The 18,390-nt window shown below is 33.2% G+C and overlaps 1 protein-coding gene and 1 non-coding gene across 2 annotated transcripts; one reads left to right on the top strand and one right to left on the bottom strand.

The window, feature by feature from the left end:
* Positions 1 to 4,888: 4,888 nt before the first annotated feature.
* TRNAT-UGU lies at positions 4,889 to 4,960 on the bottom strand. Its single transcript has one exon. It is a non-coding gene; the product is annotated as a tRNA-Thr (tRNA).
* Positions 4,961 to 9,034: 4,074 nt separating this feature from the next.
* Positions 9,035 to 10,796, top strand: LOC117914066 (RING-H2 finger protein ATL16). The gene is made up of 2 exons (XM_034829237.1): positions 9,035 to 9,336; positions 9,455 to 10,796. Exon 2 carries the CDS (start codon positions 9,463 to 9,465, stop codon positions 10,519 to 10,521), a length of 1,059 nt encoding a protein of 352 aa, XP_034685128.1. The 5' UTR covers positions 9,035 to 9,336; positions 9,455 to 9,462; the 3' UTR covers positions 10,522 to 10,796.
* The last annotated feature ends 7,594 nt before the right edge of the window (positions 10,797 to 18,390 follow it).

The following is an 18,390-nucleotide window of genomic DNA, read 5'->3' as shown; positions in this document are numbered from 1 at the left end:
ATAGGCATTTGATTGGGAAGTTACTTTGACTCATAATGACAAGGCTTAATATTGCTAATTATGTTCAAATTCTTGACAAGCCAATGTAGTCTCAATTATCTCACAAGTACATGAGCGTTATACTATTTAAAAAATCATCTAGGTCAAGGAATTCTTTTGCCTTCCTCCATGCCTATTGTGATTCTTAATGGGGCAATTGTGCATAATCTTGATGTTCAATTATAGGATTTTGTATTTTACTTGGTGGCCTATCAATCTCTTGAAGATCTAAAAAGTAATCAATGATATCACACTCATGAAGAAAAGTGAAATATTATTTAATGATTACTACTTGCATTGGTTGCAATATTTACTTATAGATTTTGGAGTTCATCATCCTTAGTCAATGCATCTATATTGTGACAATAATACAACTCTACACATTGTTATTAATCTAATTTTCCATGAATAGAATAAACACATTGAAATTGATTGTCACTTGATCTATGAAAAGATTCAAAAGGAAATTATTCTTATTTAATTTGTTTAATCACAACTACAATTGGTTGATATTTCACAAAATCCCTTCGTATAGATATCTCATATCCCTTACTTTCTAGGTTTGATATTCATGATCTCCATATGCCATCTTAAGGGGGAGTATTGAATACATGAGTTGGTTCTAACTTAACCTTCTCCTAGATATCAACCTATCATTTGATTTTGATTTGATTGTGATTGATTTCCTCATTTCCTTGATTTAGTCTATGTGTATATACCTTTGTTCAAACTATATGTAAACCGATTTATTCTTTCAATAATTGAATATAATGAAAATAAAGAATTTGTCTATACCATATTCATTCTTTGACAAGTAGGCTAGCTTTAAGATGAAATTGGGTTTGATTATATAAATTTATAATATTTTGCTTTATGTTTTGGAAAACCAATTTGAGACAAATTATTAATTTCAGCATTACGGTGATTAAAAGGAGCATTCAAGTGCCCCATGAGAGTACTCAAGTGATTGTGCTTTAATTAGCACGGTTTTGAACATTGTTTTGGTAATTTTCATTCATACTTCAATTATATATTCAGTCCAACCCTTTAAAGTTTTCACTTATAACTATGCCTCTTTCTGGTATTTTTACAAAATCATATGCTCTCTAGTTAATTATCATTATTTTTTGTGCATTATCAACACTCTCAAATTAAATGCAGTAATTTATCGCAATCTTGCTAAAGTCATTAAAGTGTTTACCATGGAGCACAATAGAGGTGCATGGTGAGTGTAATTGTTGGCTAGTGTAAAAACCCTTAGGAGAAGGTAGCACCCCATCCAAGTAAAATTGTATAGTCATGTTTTCATATTTAGTGAAGTTGCTCTGTGATTTATCGATCCTTGATTTTTTTTTTCATTTGTAAAGTATTTTAGAGAATTTGTAGGTGTTTTTCCATGCACATCACATGTAAATTATGGACTTGTTCTTTGTTTTAATTATTGAACACATGTATAACTAATATAAGTATTAAAAATCTAATTTTTGGATTTTAAAAAGGAAGACCGCCTAATTCACCTCCCTTTGATAGTTCCATAAAGCAAAACCCTCATTTTTTGCTTCAATAGTTTAAATCACAAGCTGAAAACCAATATAGCATCTAAAACCCTATATGTATGCTCTAAAAGATGAGTATTGAAACTAATTAAAAAACATTCCTAATAAAAATCATTAAATATCCATTAATCAATAGGTTTTTCTTTATGAACTTATATGTTATTAATCATCTTAACCGATATGAAAATATTGTCTTTACCAAGATATGAATAACATCATTTATAAAAACCAATAATATTTATAAACTTTAAAACATCAGAAGATTTTAAAAACTGAATTTCGAGTTCAGTATTCATTATGATAAAAACAAAAAGCAAAAGAAAAAAGAAAAATTGATTAGCAACCAAAGAGAACATCCCTTTCTTATGTACGTGTCAATTCAATTGAAAAAACCTTGTTCTACAAGTTTAAAATCCCCAATTATATATTAAAACGGAAAAAAAAATAGAAATAAACAATATATCATTAACACCAAGTTCAAAAGCTATTATAATTTTTCCAAAATCGAATTATGTATCCCTACTTATGCTCCTCCATAGTTCCAAAATCAATTATGTATGAAAATTTTCTAAGGAAAATACTAAAGTGATATTTTTCTCCCAAAGTTAACATAAAAAGACATCACAAACTTTCCTCTACACCCTATGATAAACTAGTCAATAAAGGAAGTTTTAACATATAATTCTTTTTGCCTAGAAAATATATCCACAAATTATTTTCTAGTGAAACAAGTAGTGTCTTGAGAGAAAAAAATCTCAAGACACCTAACTAATCCATGATCTTTAAATAAAGTGGTGTAAATTTTGAGCAAATTCAACTGAAAACATGAATAAAATGAAATCAATAATTACAACTAGATTTACATAATCTCACATTCATTATATATTTAAATACTTCAAAAATAATTAATTAAAATTAGACTTGAAAATAAATATTTCAACATTTAAATATTTTTAAATCATTAAAATTATATAATAAATTAATATATTAAAATACTTTTAAAGTCATTAAAATTATCTAATAAAGAGAAAGGTATTATTAAAAAAAAAACCTTGAAATATTATTTAAAAAATAAAAGCAAAGTCATAGTTGAAAAAGAAAAGTATGAGCTCTTTGGAAGAAAATAATGATACTTTTTTTTTTGTATAAGGTCATTATACATACTTTTCATTCTAAGGTGGTGTTTGTTTTTTTACTTGATTTTTAATAGAACCTTAATACTTAATAGTGTTAAATATTAGATTGTTTGTTTTTATAATATTTTATTTTTATTAAATATTAAAAAGTAAAAAAAAACCAATATATTATTTTTTGTATTTAGAAAAAAAAAACTACATATTTTTTATTTTTTTCAATTTAGTAAAAAGTTTATAATAAATCATGAAAAAGTAGAAAAACAAATAATCTAAATTCTAAAAACAAATTGCTTTCAGTAAAAAGTTAAAAAAAAAAAAAAAAACAAACACCACTTAATTCTTTATTGTTAGTAAACAACTCAAAATCATCATTTACATTTACATTTTCATTTCATTTCCTGATAGTTATGTGAATACTTCGATCAAATATATCATTGATGCTTAGGAAGCAAGGATAAGCTTTTATAATTGGGCCAAAGTTTGCACCTTTTAGAAGGTACCAAGATTGGGCCCTCTAAGTTAAACTTGGGCCTTCCTTGAAACTCAAGAAATGGACTCTTATCATTGGGCTAATGATAGAGCTCTTAAACGTGTCAATTTTGGGCCCTCCAAATTAAGCTTGACAGATTTTTCAATTCATAACAAATTTTCTCCTCCGTACCTACTGGAATGTCATGCAGCTCATGCTTTACGATTGATGCAAGAAATATGATGCTTTTACACAAATGAAGTATCAATAATAAACTTTTTTTCTAGTGAATTTCAGTGTTGAGATTGAATTTGCTCAAGCTCCTTATGATTGGAGGCTCTGCTGCCAATGAACGTCATCCTCTTCCTTCAACATGATGTGATGTAGCATATAAGAGTTGCAATCTGTATTGGTGGACAATGTTGACTCGTGTCAAAGTCTAGATATTTTATTATATTATATCAAAAGAATAAATTCAAATATCACATAATTATTAAGCAAGTAACACATGCTATAACATGTTTAATTTATTTAATAATTAGATCTTTCTATTTGATTATTAGGTTGAATTAGGTCTTATTTAAGTCTATATTATTAATGTTTCAATAAAATATATTTATGTTTCAATTAATCTATTTATTTAAAAACAAATTTTAATTGAATTAAATATAAATTAAATAGTTTAAAGTTTTAATTAGGTAAATCAATGAGATTATTAAATGAATCAATTTAAATCAAATTCATATTTTATAAGTTAACCCAATAATTACTCATTTATCAAACTTTCTCACCTATAGTACCAAATTTGATTACACTTCTACAGACATCTCTTGGAAACCACCTCATTAACCTTTTGAAATTGTTGAAGGAAAGACTTCTCTTGGAAACAAGGTTTAAATATATTTGGCCAATATATCCAATATATGTGGATCTCAATGCAAAATTTGAAAAGATATATTCATCCATCAATATTTTCGGATATTTTATCGACATCTCACCGATTTTCTGAATTTTTTTTTTCTCATTTCAATCAATAATTCATCAATAGTTTCATATATTTTATTGGAAAAACTTAATTTTGATCCAAATATAAAAACATAATATTCTTTATAGGCCTTTTTTTTTTACATAATTTATATATTTATTAAATATAAAAAATAAATATTAAAAAAATTATATATATATATATATATATATATATATATATATATATATATATATAATTTGATATCATTAAATACATTTAAATTAAAATTGATGATAATTTTAATATTAAATATATTTTAAAATTAGACATCTTATCATAATATTCTTGTAAAATAATATATAATACAATGTAATAATAAAACATATGTTTATAAAATTTATATTTTTTATTAAGGTAGAAGATATTATTATTAAATATGATAAATTATATATATAATTTTATAATTTTTTAGAGTTTTTTTTTAATTTTTAATTTATCATGTGTCAAAATATCCATATTTTTTGCATAAGAACCACATTTTTAGCTTTTCTTGTATAAGTTGTAATTACCTTGTAAATCAATAATTACTTGGAGTGGTTGAGCTTAATCTTTTGATATCAAAGTCATAACCAACTTATCAAATGTTGATGTAATTTTTTAATCTAAAATTATAATGAAAATTAAATCACTAGAACTTAATAGAAAATGAAATATAAAAAATTGCCTCCATGCAGGATCGAACTACAGACCTTCAGTTTACAAGACTGACGCTCTACCACTGAGCTATAGAGGCCATTTGGTTTTATGAGAGGAAAATTTTGCTTATTCAACTCAAATTTCTGAACTCCTCCATCATACCCATGCTCTTTAAATTTTTAAATGATTGGGAGGATGCTATTGAATAACAAACCGATTTGAAAGGGTATTTGGAAACAAGACAAGAAACAAGAATACCAACATCCAAATGCATGGCTACAATCAACTAATCCCAAGGTTGGTATTTGTTAGGGTATTATTTTGAAATTTCTTCTATTTTTTATTTAAATTTTAATATTAATGTATAAAAAAATAAGGTAAGTGGATTTTGAATCATATAACCCGATCAATCCAACCCATTTGACTTTAATCCAAATAACCCAAACTTAAATCATGTTTTGAAAACTAAGATTCAATTGGACTTAAGTCGATTGCCTCGAATTAAATGCTAAGTTTAATTAAACTTAAATTAAATTATTTTTAATTTGGATTCAACCCAACCCGACCCATCTGTTATGTTGACCCTCAATTAATTAACATACTAATATCTTAATCAAATCCATTTAACAAAGATCCCTAATTCTGCCAACATTTGAAGGTATTGACTGCAACCTTAACTGACTTTAGAAAATCACTAAAAAGAAACTGGTGTTGTGTGGATGGCTTGCATTGCACGTGACAACACGTGGATGCTGCTTAAGCTGGAGTTCCACCAAGAGAGCAAAGTCTTAAGACAACAGCCACTGCTCTGCTCCTGCTCCTCCTGCAATTCAAGCCTGCCTCATGCACTCACGTGACTCCCATGTAGGCACCCCACGTGATCTTGACCATAACCCTACACGTGGCAGCCAATAAACCCTTCAACATCCATGCAAAATAAAATGGTAAAAAAAAAAAAAAAACGAAAATCGATATAGATAAAATAGAGTAGATAAAAGACGCAAATTGGACTGACAAGGGTTGTTCACATCTTCTGATGTCTCCTACTCACCCCATGTGCTGTTCCTATATTTATTTATTTATTTATTTATTTATTTATTTATATGTTGTTGGTAAGCATAGTCTTGACTCTTGAATTTAATGCTTCACCTACACATGTCCCATTTTCCCAACCCTCCTCTTTATTACACCCCCACCTCATCCTTTTTCCAACCTTTCATCCTCTACACTCTAGTGCACCCTAGGGTTTCGTCCAATTTACATTTATGCCCTCCATCAAGAGATCAAGACTGGGTTATGAAGTCAACGGACGTCAATGATGAGCCTTATATTTTCAAATAACAAGTCAGTCAATCCAAAGAACATGATTTGATGTTTTAGAAATGATTTTGAATTTTGAAAAAACGATGGAAGAATATATGTGGATTTTGTGAACATTAATAGAGGAAGACTTTTGTTTTGGAGTGTTTCTAGGAGTAGCATTAGGACCTGTTGGACGTGATCGTGTGAGAGATTAAAAACGTTTTCTAGTATTTGAAAACTTTTTTTTTTTTTAATGAAAAAAGTGTTTAATATATTTTAGAAAATACTATTTGAATAACCATTTAATGCATAATTTTTTTAAAAATAATTTTTTTTATTATATATTACATTATAAAAAAATTATTCAAATATAATTCATAGCCATTCATAGAAATGAAAGCGCTACCAATAGAAGCACCAAGTATAAAGGTGCTTTGACAAAAAATATTATCAAATGATTCTTAAATTCAAATTTTATAATTTCAAAAATTATTTTTTTATTATGAAAAATATGAAGAAAAACACCTCTATATTTATATCCCACCCTAATGATTTTTTCATATAAATATTTTAAATAAAGGCACTACCGATAAACAAATATCATGTTAAAAATAACTTTACTTAATTTATAATGTATTTCATAATTACTTTTAGAAATGTTTTTTGTGAAAAGTGTTTTTAGTAGAATCATTAAGAGTTTGTTTGGAAGTGATTTTATAAAACGTTTTTAATATTTTTAATACTTAAATGATAAAATTTTTAAGTATTAAAAATATTAAAAACGTTTCCTAAAATCATTATTAAATGAGTTTTAAGTATTTATCTAAAAAAACACTATAAATAATTTTTTTTAATATTACGATTTATTTTTCAAAAATTTTAAAAGTATTTCTAAAATTTTATCAAAAATTTAATTTGTTTTTAAAAATATTTTTTAAATTAAAAATACTTTTTAAAATTATTGTTAAACAAGTTCTTATATTGTATTTGATAGTATATTCACTCCAAATATTTTTAGTGAAGGGAAGACATTTTCTCTAAAAGTATTTTTAAGAAAATTAACTATTAAATGTTTTTTATTAAAAAAATTATAAATAAAATTTCAATATTACAAATCATTTTAAAGATTTTAAAAAATATTTTTTAAATTTTATCAAATACCATAATATTTTTAAAACATACTTTGTAGGTTAAAACCGCTTTGAAACGGGTTATTACTTTCTTAAAAGCTTCATGTAATTTGAAGAGTGCATCACTTCTCTTAAAAAATGATGGTAAAAAATAAAAAGAGTTAGTGGAAAATTCGGGTAAATGGGATTTTGCTGCGATGTGTAATGTTTCCGCTGTCCTACATGCAAGTAAAAGGACATTTGGTAACTAATGCCAAACTTTTCAAAAAGAAAAAGGGGGAAAAGGAAAAAGTTCCCTTCGACGCCAAGATCAAAATTTTTAGGAACAAAATCAACTTCACACCAAACGCATCACAGCTTTCATAGGAAAAGCTGGAACAAAACTCGTGCGGTGAATTTATTAAACATGAGTTTTCCATTGAAGCAAACACTCTTTTTCTTTTGGGTTTTCACCTTTTTTGGAGTAAGATGTGGCTGCAAGCCTGCAAACAGGAAAAGTTGAATGGCCTTCATTTGAAAAATAAGAAAAGAGTAGGTGAAGTTTCTCTGCTAGGCCAGGCCAGGCCTCAACCTTTGACTATAAAAAGAAACCCTTTTTTTTTGCCTTTGAAATGGCAGGACTGGGTTTTGAGGCAAGTGTAAGTGGGTTTGTCTTTCTCTAATCTGTCAACACGGCAGTCCGTAGAGTGTCGGTTCTATTTCTAAATTTTCCATTGAGGATGGTACACTGGATTTGACTTCACACCAGAGACACATGCCCTTTATTGACTATCCTACACTACCTCTTTTCCCATCAGGACCCACCCCTAGTATTATCTTAAACTCTGTAGCCTTGCTCTTGAAGATTTCCATGAGATTTCAAATTGGAACGGCCCGGAGGGAAACATATGATGTGAATGCAACTCAGGGACATAATGCAGAAATCTTACCCCTGTCGTGGGTTGCATGTGCCTTGGACTTTCTGGCTTTCAGATTGATGATTGATAATGGATGAGCTTTTTGTAGAAGCCTGAGGTTTTTGCAATCCAAACTGTAGACCCTGTGACCCATGCTTTACCCATTTGTTAATTATTAACAAAGATTCAATGCCTTGTACTCTAGATTTGACTATGATCCCTTTTCTCTATTTTCCACCCTGCCATTAATTGGCATCAAGTACTCAACTTCATGGGGCCAAAGTGGCTAGTAAAGTTTCTTCCATGCTATCACAAAATGATTATCATACTGTTCTGGTTTTTTTTTTTTTTTTTTTTCTGTAAATAATTATCTATATAATTAAGAAAGCATGGGAACTGTTTCAAGTGTGATTCAAAACTATTGGGGTGTGGGTGATTACAGAATATACTTGGACTTTTGTCATTAGCATTTGAAGTAAGATGAAATGAAATCATAAAAGTTGGGACACAAGATCTCTGCTTTATTTGAGGTATTGAATGAGGGCATAAGTAATATTGGGAGCCAAAAGTTCATACTTTTATTCAATTGGGTGTTTTCTTATTGTTGTGACAGGGACTTCCACTAGTTGGAAGATGTGGACATGCAAAAGAAACCACATGACCAACGGTGGACTGCTGGCCTATCCTAGAAAGTTCCTTTTTTTGATTTTTTATTTTTTTGAACCAGCCCCCATTAGTTTCGGTTACATAAAATTAAAATAAACGCTACGTTACTATAATCAAGAGACTTGAAAATTTTCTCACCAAATTTCTCTTTTGGAAGCCGAGAAATTCACCAACCAACCACGTACCCTACGCTCAGGCTTTGTGCAGTCCTCTTAAAGAGGTCCCCAACAGATTCTCATTGAATTTGAAGCGTTTTGATGTCTTCCCCAGCAGAGCTCTCATTCAACCCTCCTGGGTTTTCTCCCTCTCTCTCTCTTCTCTATGTTTCTGCATTTGTTTCAACTTTCAATACAGCTATATGTCCTTAGTTTTCCCTTTTCAATACTCTCCTGGTGAATTCAACATGGGTTTTCTGTCTTGTTGAGATCTTGAAGTGACCCATTTGCTGTTTCAGCCTCACTCACTCAATCACATTTATGGTATGCTGCATTACAACTGTAGGGTCTATATCTGAGTGTCTGTCGATTTTATTCTAGCATTTGCATGTTTCTGTGAATTGAAGATCCAAATAGACTCATTTCTAAATGTTTTTCATAGCCTCTCTCATGGATCTTGTGAGCACAGACTCCTCCATCCATGGATCACAAGCCTTTTCTCCCATCAAAAGCCAGGCGAGCTCAGTGCTTCCTTCTCCCTCTCATTCCTCGGACACCAGTTTCCCCATTATAGCCATTGCCGTAATAGGAATCCTGGCCACTGCTTTCTTGCTGGTGAGCTACTACATCTTTGTAATCAAATGCTGCCTCAATTGGCACCGGATTGATCTGCTGAGACGATTTTCTTTCTCAAGGAGTCGGCACCGGGAAGACCCTTTAATGGTGTACTCCCCAGCAATCGAGAGTCGAGGCCTGGACGAGTCAGTCATCAGATCAATCCCAATATTCCAGTTCAGGAAAGGAGGTGGCAGAGAGTTCGGAGAAAGAAGCCATTGCGAGTGTGCGGTTTGCTTGAATGAGTTTCAAGAAGAAGAGAAGCTAAGAATCATACCAAACTGCAGTCACATATTTCATATAGATTGCATAGACGTGTGGCTTCAAAGCAATGCTAATTGCCCACTTTGCAGAACAAGCATTTCAACCACACCCCGGTTTCCTGTTCACCAAATCATTGCTCCTAGCTCTTCCCCCCAAGATCCAAGCCCCTACGCCAATAATTACATAGGAGGGGATGAAGATTTTGTAGTAATTGAATTGGGAAATGATAGTTCTGCTGATTCATCACTGCTTAGGCCACCAGAAAGACTGAATTCCAGAGAGTTATCTGCGCCATCAATTAGTCCGTCACCTAGGAAGCTAGAGCAGAGAATTGTGCCTAAAAAGGCAAGGAAGTTTCATCATGTTGCAAGCATGGGTGATGAGTGCATTGACACTAGAGGCAAAGATGATCAGTTCTCAATCCAACCCATCAGGAGGTCTTTTTCAATGGACTCATCCAACGACAGGCAGCTGTATTTAGCAATTCAAGAGATTTTGCAACAGAACAGGCCTGTCAGTGACTTCAGCCCTAGTGAAGGTTGCAGCAGCAGATTCCGAAGATCATTCTTTTCTTTTGGCCATGGAAGGGGATCCAGAAGTGCAGTCCTGCCAATTCCTATGGACCCATAGCAGTACCAAGGTTTTTTTTTTTTTTTTTTTTGTCATTTTTTCCTTCTTTCTTTTTAATTTTTTTTCCATCATTATTTTTATGATATAGAGAGATTTTAGATGTATTAAGAGGATATAGGACAGATTGTGATATAAACAGGGAACCAAATTGAAATTTGGAAGTATTTGATATTTGGGTTTGTGATCTTTTGAGATAGGAGGCGGGTCCAGTGTGTTGTTATTGACTTACAGCCATTATCAGGAGCATCATCATAGCCTAAATTACCATTCCTTTCCTTTCTTTTCTTTTCATTTAGGATTCCTTTTCTTTGAATTAGTGATTGCAGTTTGCTTTGTTGAGAGAGACAGACAACAACTACAAGAATTTGAAAAACAAAAAAAAAAAGTAGGGAAAGAAAGAACCTTTCCATTGAAATTGGAAATGGAGAGGGGTCCCCTCAATAGAAACAATCATAAAACCACCAACTTGTATCAATAATTCCGAGTGTTGGAGATAGATGGAAGGTATAGTTTGGTTATGGTTGGTGTTCCAACTTCCACTATTTTCCAGCCTGTTAGAATCATGTTTTTCCATCTGTTGTTCATGTTATTATAATATTTAAAAAAATATTAAACAAGAAAACAGGAAAAAAGGCCGTGAATCAGACGTGGGCATTCCAAAGTTTCATTTTAATTATATTCCAGTCTAAGTCACAAGTTTTTAAAAGAAAGATGGGTTGTCAAAGTCATTAAGATAAAATGATGAAACCAGCTGTTCTTCTTTCTTTTTGGCTCATTGGCTCATTGGCTTACTGTTTGAAGAATGGGTTCATGGGCTAACCATTTTTTAATTGAAGAATTCTGTCCTCAACTCTTTTTGTTTCCTTTCTTCACATATTTCTTCACAAATTCAATAATTGTCAGCCTCAACCCAAATTTGCCCTTTACAGAGAAGCCAATGATGGCAAAACCCTTTCTAAGACTTATCAACTACCACTTGAATTATATAAATGCTTTGCTTTTCTTAAGGTGAATGATCGGGTAAGCTTTTTATGGTCCTAAAGGGATTCGAACTGGTGACCATTGGGGAGTAAATCCAAGGTCAGATCAACTAAGCTACCCCTCAGGATTTTAAGGTGGTAATAATTGTGTTAGATAAGAATCGGTTTACTAGCATTTTTTTTTTTTTTGGATACCTATTAAATTAGGATCAAAATTATCATTAATAACTAGAACTACTTTATTATCAAACAAAAAAACAAATCTTATTTCTCTTGTGGGTATAAAATGAATTAATGTTGATTTTAAGTTTTGCTCAAATATCTCAACTTTAATAGAATGGGTATGTTATAATTAATTTTGAAAAATAAACAAAAATTGTTGAATCATGTTAAGATGAATTACTTCACCAACTTCTTGTTATACACTAAATAGTTAGTTGCATCTAATTTTATTGTTCGTGTTCATAATAATTGGATGTTATAGTTATTGTATGTCGGATAACAATAACATGCAAAATTGCTTATATAACTACTTGGTGGCATGGAAAAAAAAAATGCTCTATGAAAATTGACTTACAATTAGTTGGCTAGAAGACATTAACCTTATTATGTGTTGGTATTAGAAAATTGAAGGGAAAGTATAAAAAAAAAAAAAAGATTTAGAGTTAATACATTATTTTTATATATTCTTTTAAATTCATTATATTATTTTTCATTTTTATATAAAAATTAAATAATTTTAAAATACATAAGATTTTAATTAATTTTAATTGTATTTTATTTGCTTTTATATTTTTCACGAGAAACCAATATGAGAATATTTTTTGTTTTTTTTTTCATTTTGCTTTGATTATTATTTTTCTTGAAACTAAATATAATATAAAACTATTTTTATTTTTCTTTTTTTTTTTAAAAAAAAAAAGCCAAGTGTTGTAATAGTTTTGTATTGAAGAAAAAAAAAAAAATACTCACCAATACCATCTCATCAAGAGAGCCTACATACCCCAACCTTGTTCGGGTATTTTACTTGAACCTAAAATATATGAAGGCCAATTAGCACATTTGTTAGAGGAGTTGAATTAAACTAAATATTGATATGCTTTGTGATATTTTGGAGATCCTTTGTGGGGGACTTTGTTTATTTGAGACGAAGGGATGGCCTATAGTGTCTAGTTTTAACCTAGGTTGGGTTTTCTAGAGGATATGTAACTTGCCCATCGACACAGTGACTTCAAAGCTCCATGCCCATGCCTTGAGCATTATCTCTAGGGTGCACCACCACATGATCAAACATATTTTTCTACCTAAGGGTGGACATAGAGACAAGGTGTCCTATTGTGTAGCATTTTCTATTGACTCCGATCCATTCTAAGGTTTCCTTATCATATTTCAACACATGAAAAACTGTTGTAAAAGCAATTCTAAAGTAGTGGCCAACGGAAGAAGACTGATCACAAAAATCCTGAAAGCATTCAATGTGGACATAAGAAGAGAAAAAAACATTCAGGCCGAATGCTGTTTGAGAAATTGCCTAATGGATCACTGGAAAGAAAAAGAAAGGGTCCTGCTATGAATGAAGACCGGGTTGAGTAAGAGGCAGAGATTCTATAGATAGAGACTGAGGGTGACCATAAAGGATTAGGGGGTGAGGATGTTCAACAGGAGATGCAAACCAAGGGCATGGATGCCACCATTCAATTGCCCACATCTCAACCTCCTGAGGAGACTATCCTTATGGATTAGACTTATGCTGAGGTGTCTCACACTAAGTATCCAAAATATTATGCTTCATGAGCATTGAACCTGCAACATTAAGATGCCCTTTATGCGCAGATTGGATCTATTAATACTTAGCTTGAGAAGATGTTAGTCGCTAGTGACGGTCGTTTCTCATTTTTAAAAACTAGGTTTAGTCAATTTTAGGATGACAACTTGTCTGTATAGTTCTAGATATAGTTTGATCAATTTCACGGGCAAGTTGACCAATTTCCAAATGACGTCTCCGCTCGTCTATAGACACAGCATAAGAAAATGATAGTTGAAGCAAACAAAAACTAGACCATTCCAAAGTACTACTCTTCAAGCACCCAATCTCAAAGCCATCTCAAGTAAAGAGGTAGTAGCATTCACCCAATTTGAATAAAATACTTAATCCTTGACAAACAACATAAATTTGCTCTAAAGCTGATAGCCTCTAAAAAGTCTCTATAACTATACAACATAAAACCATGAAGATAGGAACAATCATCTCACTTATAAGTAAGATCCTCCACAAGAAATGACCTTCAATTAGAACCAATCTGCTATCCTACCTGACATTAAAAGCAAATGTTCAACAATTTTTAGCAACTTGTATCAAAAGTTAGCAATGGTTGTAAAAGGTTATCCTAATACTATCTTTGGCATTTTTGTGCAAAAGGGGTTGAAAGAATGTTGGCAAAATAAAGTGGAAAAATGTGGAAGAATTTTTATTAAAAGGGAAGTAGTAAAGAGAAAGGGGTCTTCCCCTTGATAAAAAAAAAAAAAAAAAAAAAAAAAAAAAAAAAAAAAAATCCCTTTTTGTATTGTTCCTCATGGTGAAATAAAATTCAATCATTTATGAAGAATTTTAGCTTCTTCAATAGTTGTCCTATGTTCTTTATTTCCACCACCTCAACCTTGAGCCATATAGTTCCCTCATTGTTTCGATGTTGCCTAAGGGGGAGATATCTTTAGGTATCTGGGGCATAACATTTAGTAAACTATTTAATACTTTTAGTTTCATATATATATATATTTTCCTTTTTGGGACAATTTGAACATGGTTATTATGGTTGATTTTTTTTGGATGGCATGCTTTTGAATGCTATTTCGGATATACGATCATGTTGCAACCTTTATGATGTCTCTTATATCTATATATCCATGTTTCCATTTGAGTTTATGTTTTCCATATTTTATGATGAATGTTTAAATTGCTTATAATATGCATACATTAAGGAAAGTTTTCTTTAGATGGTGCAGTTTTATCATCATAAAAAATGAGGAGATTGTTAGCTCAAGGTTTCCCCTAATTAAGTATTGGTAATAAAAAAAATGATGTTAATGACACTAATGTTTTTATTAAGTTTCAATTTCTAAGGAATTAAGTCAAGTGTTGGGAATCCTTGTATCATTTCATTCCTAGCCTTGGATTACTTAGGGTGCATGCTACTAGTCCTAGGTGTCATGGACTTAGTCTTTTCCTAAGCTCGTGTGACACTTAGACAAGTCAAGACCCTTGATCTTGCTAAGTCAGCCCTACTCTCGATGCTCAACTTGCTAGGTTAAGATGCTCACAACTTGAAAGTTTTAGAAGGCGTAGTAGATAACTCTTGAAGGATGGAAGCTTTTATTACTTAAAGGAAGCTTTACAAGTGCTTTGGAACTCACTTGCTTGGTGCCTTGGCCAAATGAGACTTTCACCTATTTATAGGCACCAATGAAACTCTTTGGAATCTTGGAGGGTTCCTTACAACTCAAGAATAATCTAAAACTTCCTACACAATTCTATGTACAAGCCTATGTACAAGAATATACAAGAGATCTCTAGAATTCTCTAGAAAGTCTTGGACTCCTCTCATGCCTTCCACCATAGTGTAGAGATATGTGGACATCTCTGGACATCTTTAGAACCTTCCACCATTTTCCCACCAATGACTAAGTGTAGAAGTCTCCAAAAGCTTCCTAGGCTCTATATAAACCCCTGGGGAGGCTCATTTGAAGCATTCTATGACACTCTCCCCTACCTAAACCATAAACGTCCTCGTCGCACCTTCCACCTAGAACCACTCAATGTGCTCTTGAAACTGCCATAGTGCATCTATTGGCTCCCAACTAGTCTCATTCTCTAGTAGTCCCTTCCATTTCACCAAGTACTCCGTAGCAGGAGGCACGCCTCGTCTCTTGATAACTCAACCTACAATGATGTGTTCTACCTCCTTGTCATAGAAGGTCATAATCGATGTAGGTGTCCTCTTAGACATCCCTTGGCTTGGATCATTCTTGTCTTCGTGATATGGTTTTAAGTAACTTACGTGGAAGACGAGATGAATCTTCAACCTCGGTGGTAACTCAACTCTATAGGACACCTTGCCGACCTTTCCAAGTATGGGGAAATGTCATTTATACCTCATCACAAGGCCTTTATGTACCGGCCTTAGTGACTTGAATTTTTTAGGAAGGAGCTTGACAAAGACCATGTCTCCGACCTTGTACTCAGTGTAATGTCGCTTTTTGTCAGCCCACTTCTTCATCTTCTTAGCGGCCCTATCCAAGTATGAGCTACTATGTCAATTGGCTCGTGTCACTCCTTAGCAAACTTCAAAGCCATTGAACTTCTCCTCGTGTAGCCTATTGGCAGTGTGTGAGGAGTCGATGGTTGCTGCCCTATGGCTAGCTTGAACGGGCTCTTGTTGGTTGTCTCACTTCTTTGCAAGTTGTATGAAAACTGGGCTACATCTAGCAACTTAGCCCAATCCTTTTGGTTAACACTCATGAAGTGTCTTAAGTATAACTCTAGTAAGGCATTCACCCTCTTAGTCTGCCTATCTGTCTACGGGTGAAAACTTGGGAAGAAGAGAAGCTTCAAACCCATAAGCTTAAAAAGCTTTGTCCAAAACTTCCTAGTGAAACGCAAATCGCAATCACTGATGATGTAATTAGGCAACCCCCAGTATTTGACCATGTGTTTCAAGAATAGCCTTGTTGTCTCCTTTGCAGTATAGTTAGTAGAGGCTACTATGAAGGTCACATACTTAGAGAACCTATCCACTACCACTATGATCGAGCCATAGCCCTCCAACTTAGGTAGCCCGATGATGAAGTCCATGGTGATGCTCTCCCATGGACGCTTTGCTATAGGTAGTGGCTCCAACAAGCCTCTAGGTTGTTGTTGTTTTACCTTGTCTTGTTAGCACACAAGATAAGTCCTCACATAGGCCTCAACTTCATCTTGTATCTGAGGCAAGTAGTAAGCTGACTCGAGTAGTGCTCTTTATGCGTCGTTGCCTAGGGTGCCCAACCCACTTGGTGTCATGGCACTCCTTAATCAGGTTCTACCTTATGTTCCCCCACTTAGGCACGTAGAGTAGTCTCCCCTTAGTGTAGAATAGGTCATCCTCTACTTAAAACCGCTTAGTTTTTCCCTCATGGGCCAAGGTAATAAGGCTCTTATCCACTAGATCATGTTGCAGCCCATCTCTTAGAAGATCTATTATGTCCCATTGGGCCTGACTCGTCATGGATGCTAGCTCTACCTTACGGCTTAGGGTGTCATTCACATGATTAGTACTTCTTGGCTTATACTCTAGCGTATAGTCAAACTCAACCAGAAAGTCTTGCCACCTAGCTTACTTAGGACTTTTCTGTGTTTAGAAATAACTAATGACAACATTGTCGGTTTTCACTATGAAGTGAGACCCTAGAAGATAGTGTCTTCAGGTGCGCAAGCAATAAACGATGATAGTCATCTCATTTTCTTGTACCATGTAGCGTCTCTATATGTCATTTAGCTTGCAACTCTTGAAGGTGATTAGATGTCTATCTTATCAGAACTTCCCCAATAGCGAAGTTTGAGGCATCTGTATGTATCTTAAAAACCTTCATGTGGTTGGGTAATGCCAACATCGGCTCCTCAATCACAACATTTTTTAGATCTTCAAAGGCTTGGTGCCACCTTTTGTCCCACACCCATGCCTTGTTCTTCTTAAGAAGATTAGTGAGTGAAGCTGCCTCTGTAGAGTAACCCTTGATGTACCGCTGGTAATAGTTAACCAAGTCAAGGAAAGACTTTAGCTGAGGTACCTTAGTAGGTGGATCCCATTCTTGGATGACCTTCATCTTGTTGTCATCCATCATCAGCTTGCCATCTTTGATGTGATGCCCTAAGAAGCTCACATCCTCTTTAACAAATGAGCATTTGTTTTTCTTTACATATAACTTGTTTTACCTTAAGATCTTGAAGACCTTCCTTAAATGCTCCACGTGCTCCTCTAAGATGCTATTGTAGATGATTATGTCATCTAAGTATACCACCACGAACTAGTCTAAATAGGGATGGAAGATCTTATTCATGAGTGTCCAAAACATTGTTGGTACATTGGTGAGACCGAAGGGCATCACTAAGAACTCATATGAGCCATACCGGGTCACGCAGGTAGTCTTCAATTTGTCCCCTTCCACAATCCTCACTTGGTAGTAGCCCAATCTCAAGTCCAACTTAGTGAAATACCTTGCTTTACCAAGTTGATCAAATAGATCAACAATGAGTGGAATGAGGTACTTATTCTATATTGTTACCTTATTGAGTGCTCGGTAATCGATGCACATCTGTAGGGACCCATCATGGTTCTTTTGAAATAAAACCGATGTGCCATAGGGAGTCTTGGATGGTTGGATAAACCCTGCATCCAACAACTCCTTAAGTTGTCTCCTTAGCTCTTTGAGCTTGGGTTGTGCCATCCTGTATGGCCCCATAGCAAGGGGCTTAGTTCCCGCATCTAACTCGATCTTATGATCTTTCTCTCTTCTAGGAAGGAGTCTCTTAGGCAACTTGGGCAACATCACGTCCTTAAACTCATCAAAGACTCTCTTGATTTCCTTAGGCATGGCTTCCCCAACTCATCATCATTTTCCTCCTTAAGAGTGGTGAGGTAGATCACCTCTTTCCTCTTTGACCCTTCTTTACTTGCATAACCGATATCATAAGGGTCTTGGGCGAACCTTCAGTGACTGTAAGGACCATGCATGACTTTTCATCCTCTAGGATAACCATTAAACGTAGGAAGTGTAGTGGCATGACCTTGACTTTCTATAGGAAGTTCATCCCCAGTACTATCTTGAAGTAGTCCATGGGTGCCATTGTGAAGCC

The sequence above is a fragment of the Vitis riparia genome, chromosome 5, assembly GCF_004353265.1.
Source record: "Vitis riparia cultivar Riparia Gloire de Montpellier isolate 1030 chromosome 5, EGFV_Vit.rip_1.0, whole genome shotgun sequence".
Lineage (NCBI taxonomy): Eukaryota > Viridiplantae > Streptophyta > Magnoliopsida > Vitales > Vitaceae > Vitis > Vitis riparia.
The sequence above is the reverse complement of the archived record's forward strand: the minus strand, read 5'-3'. Positions and strand labels throughout refer to the sequence as shown.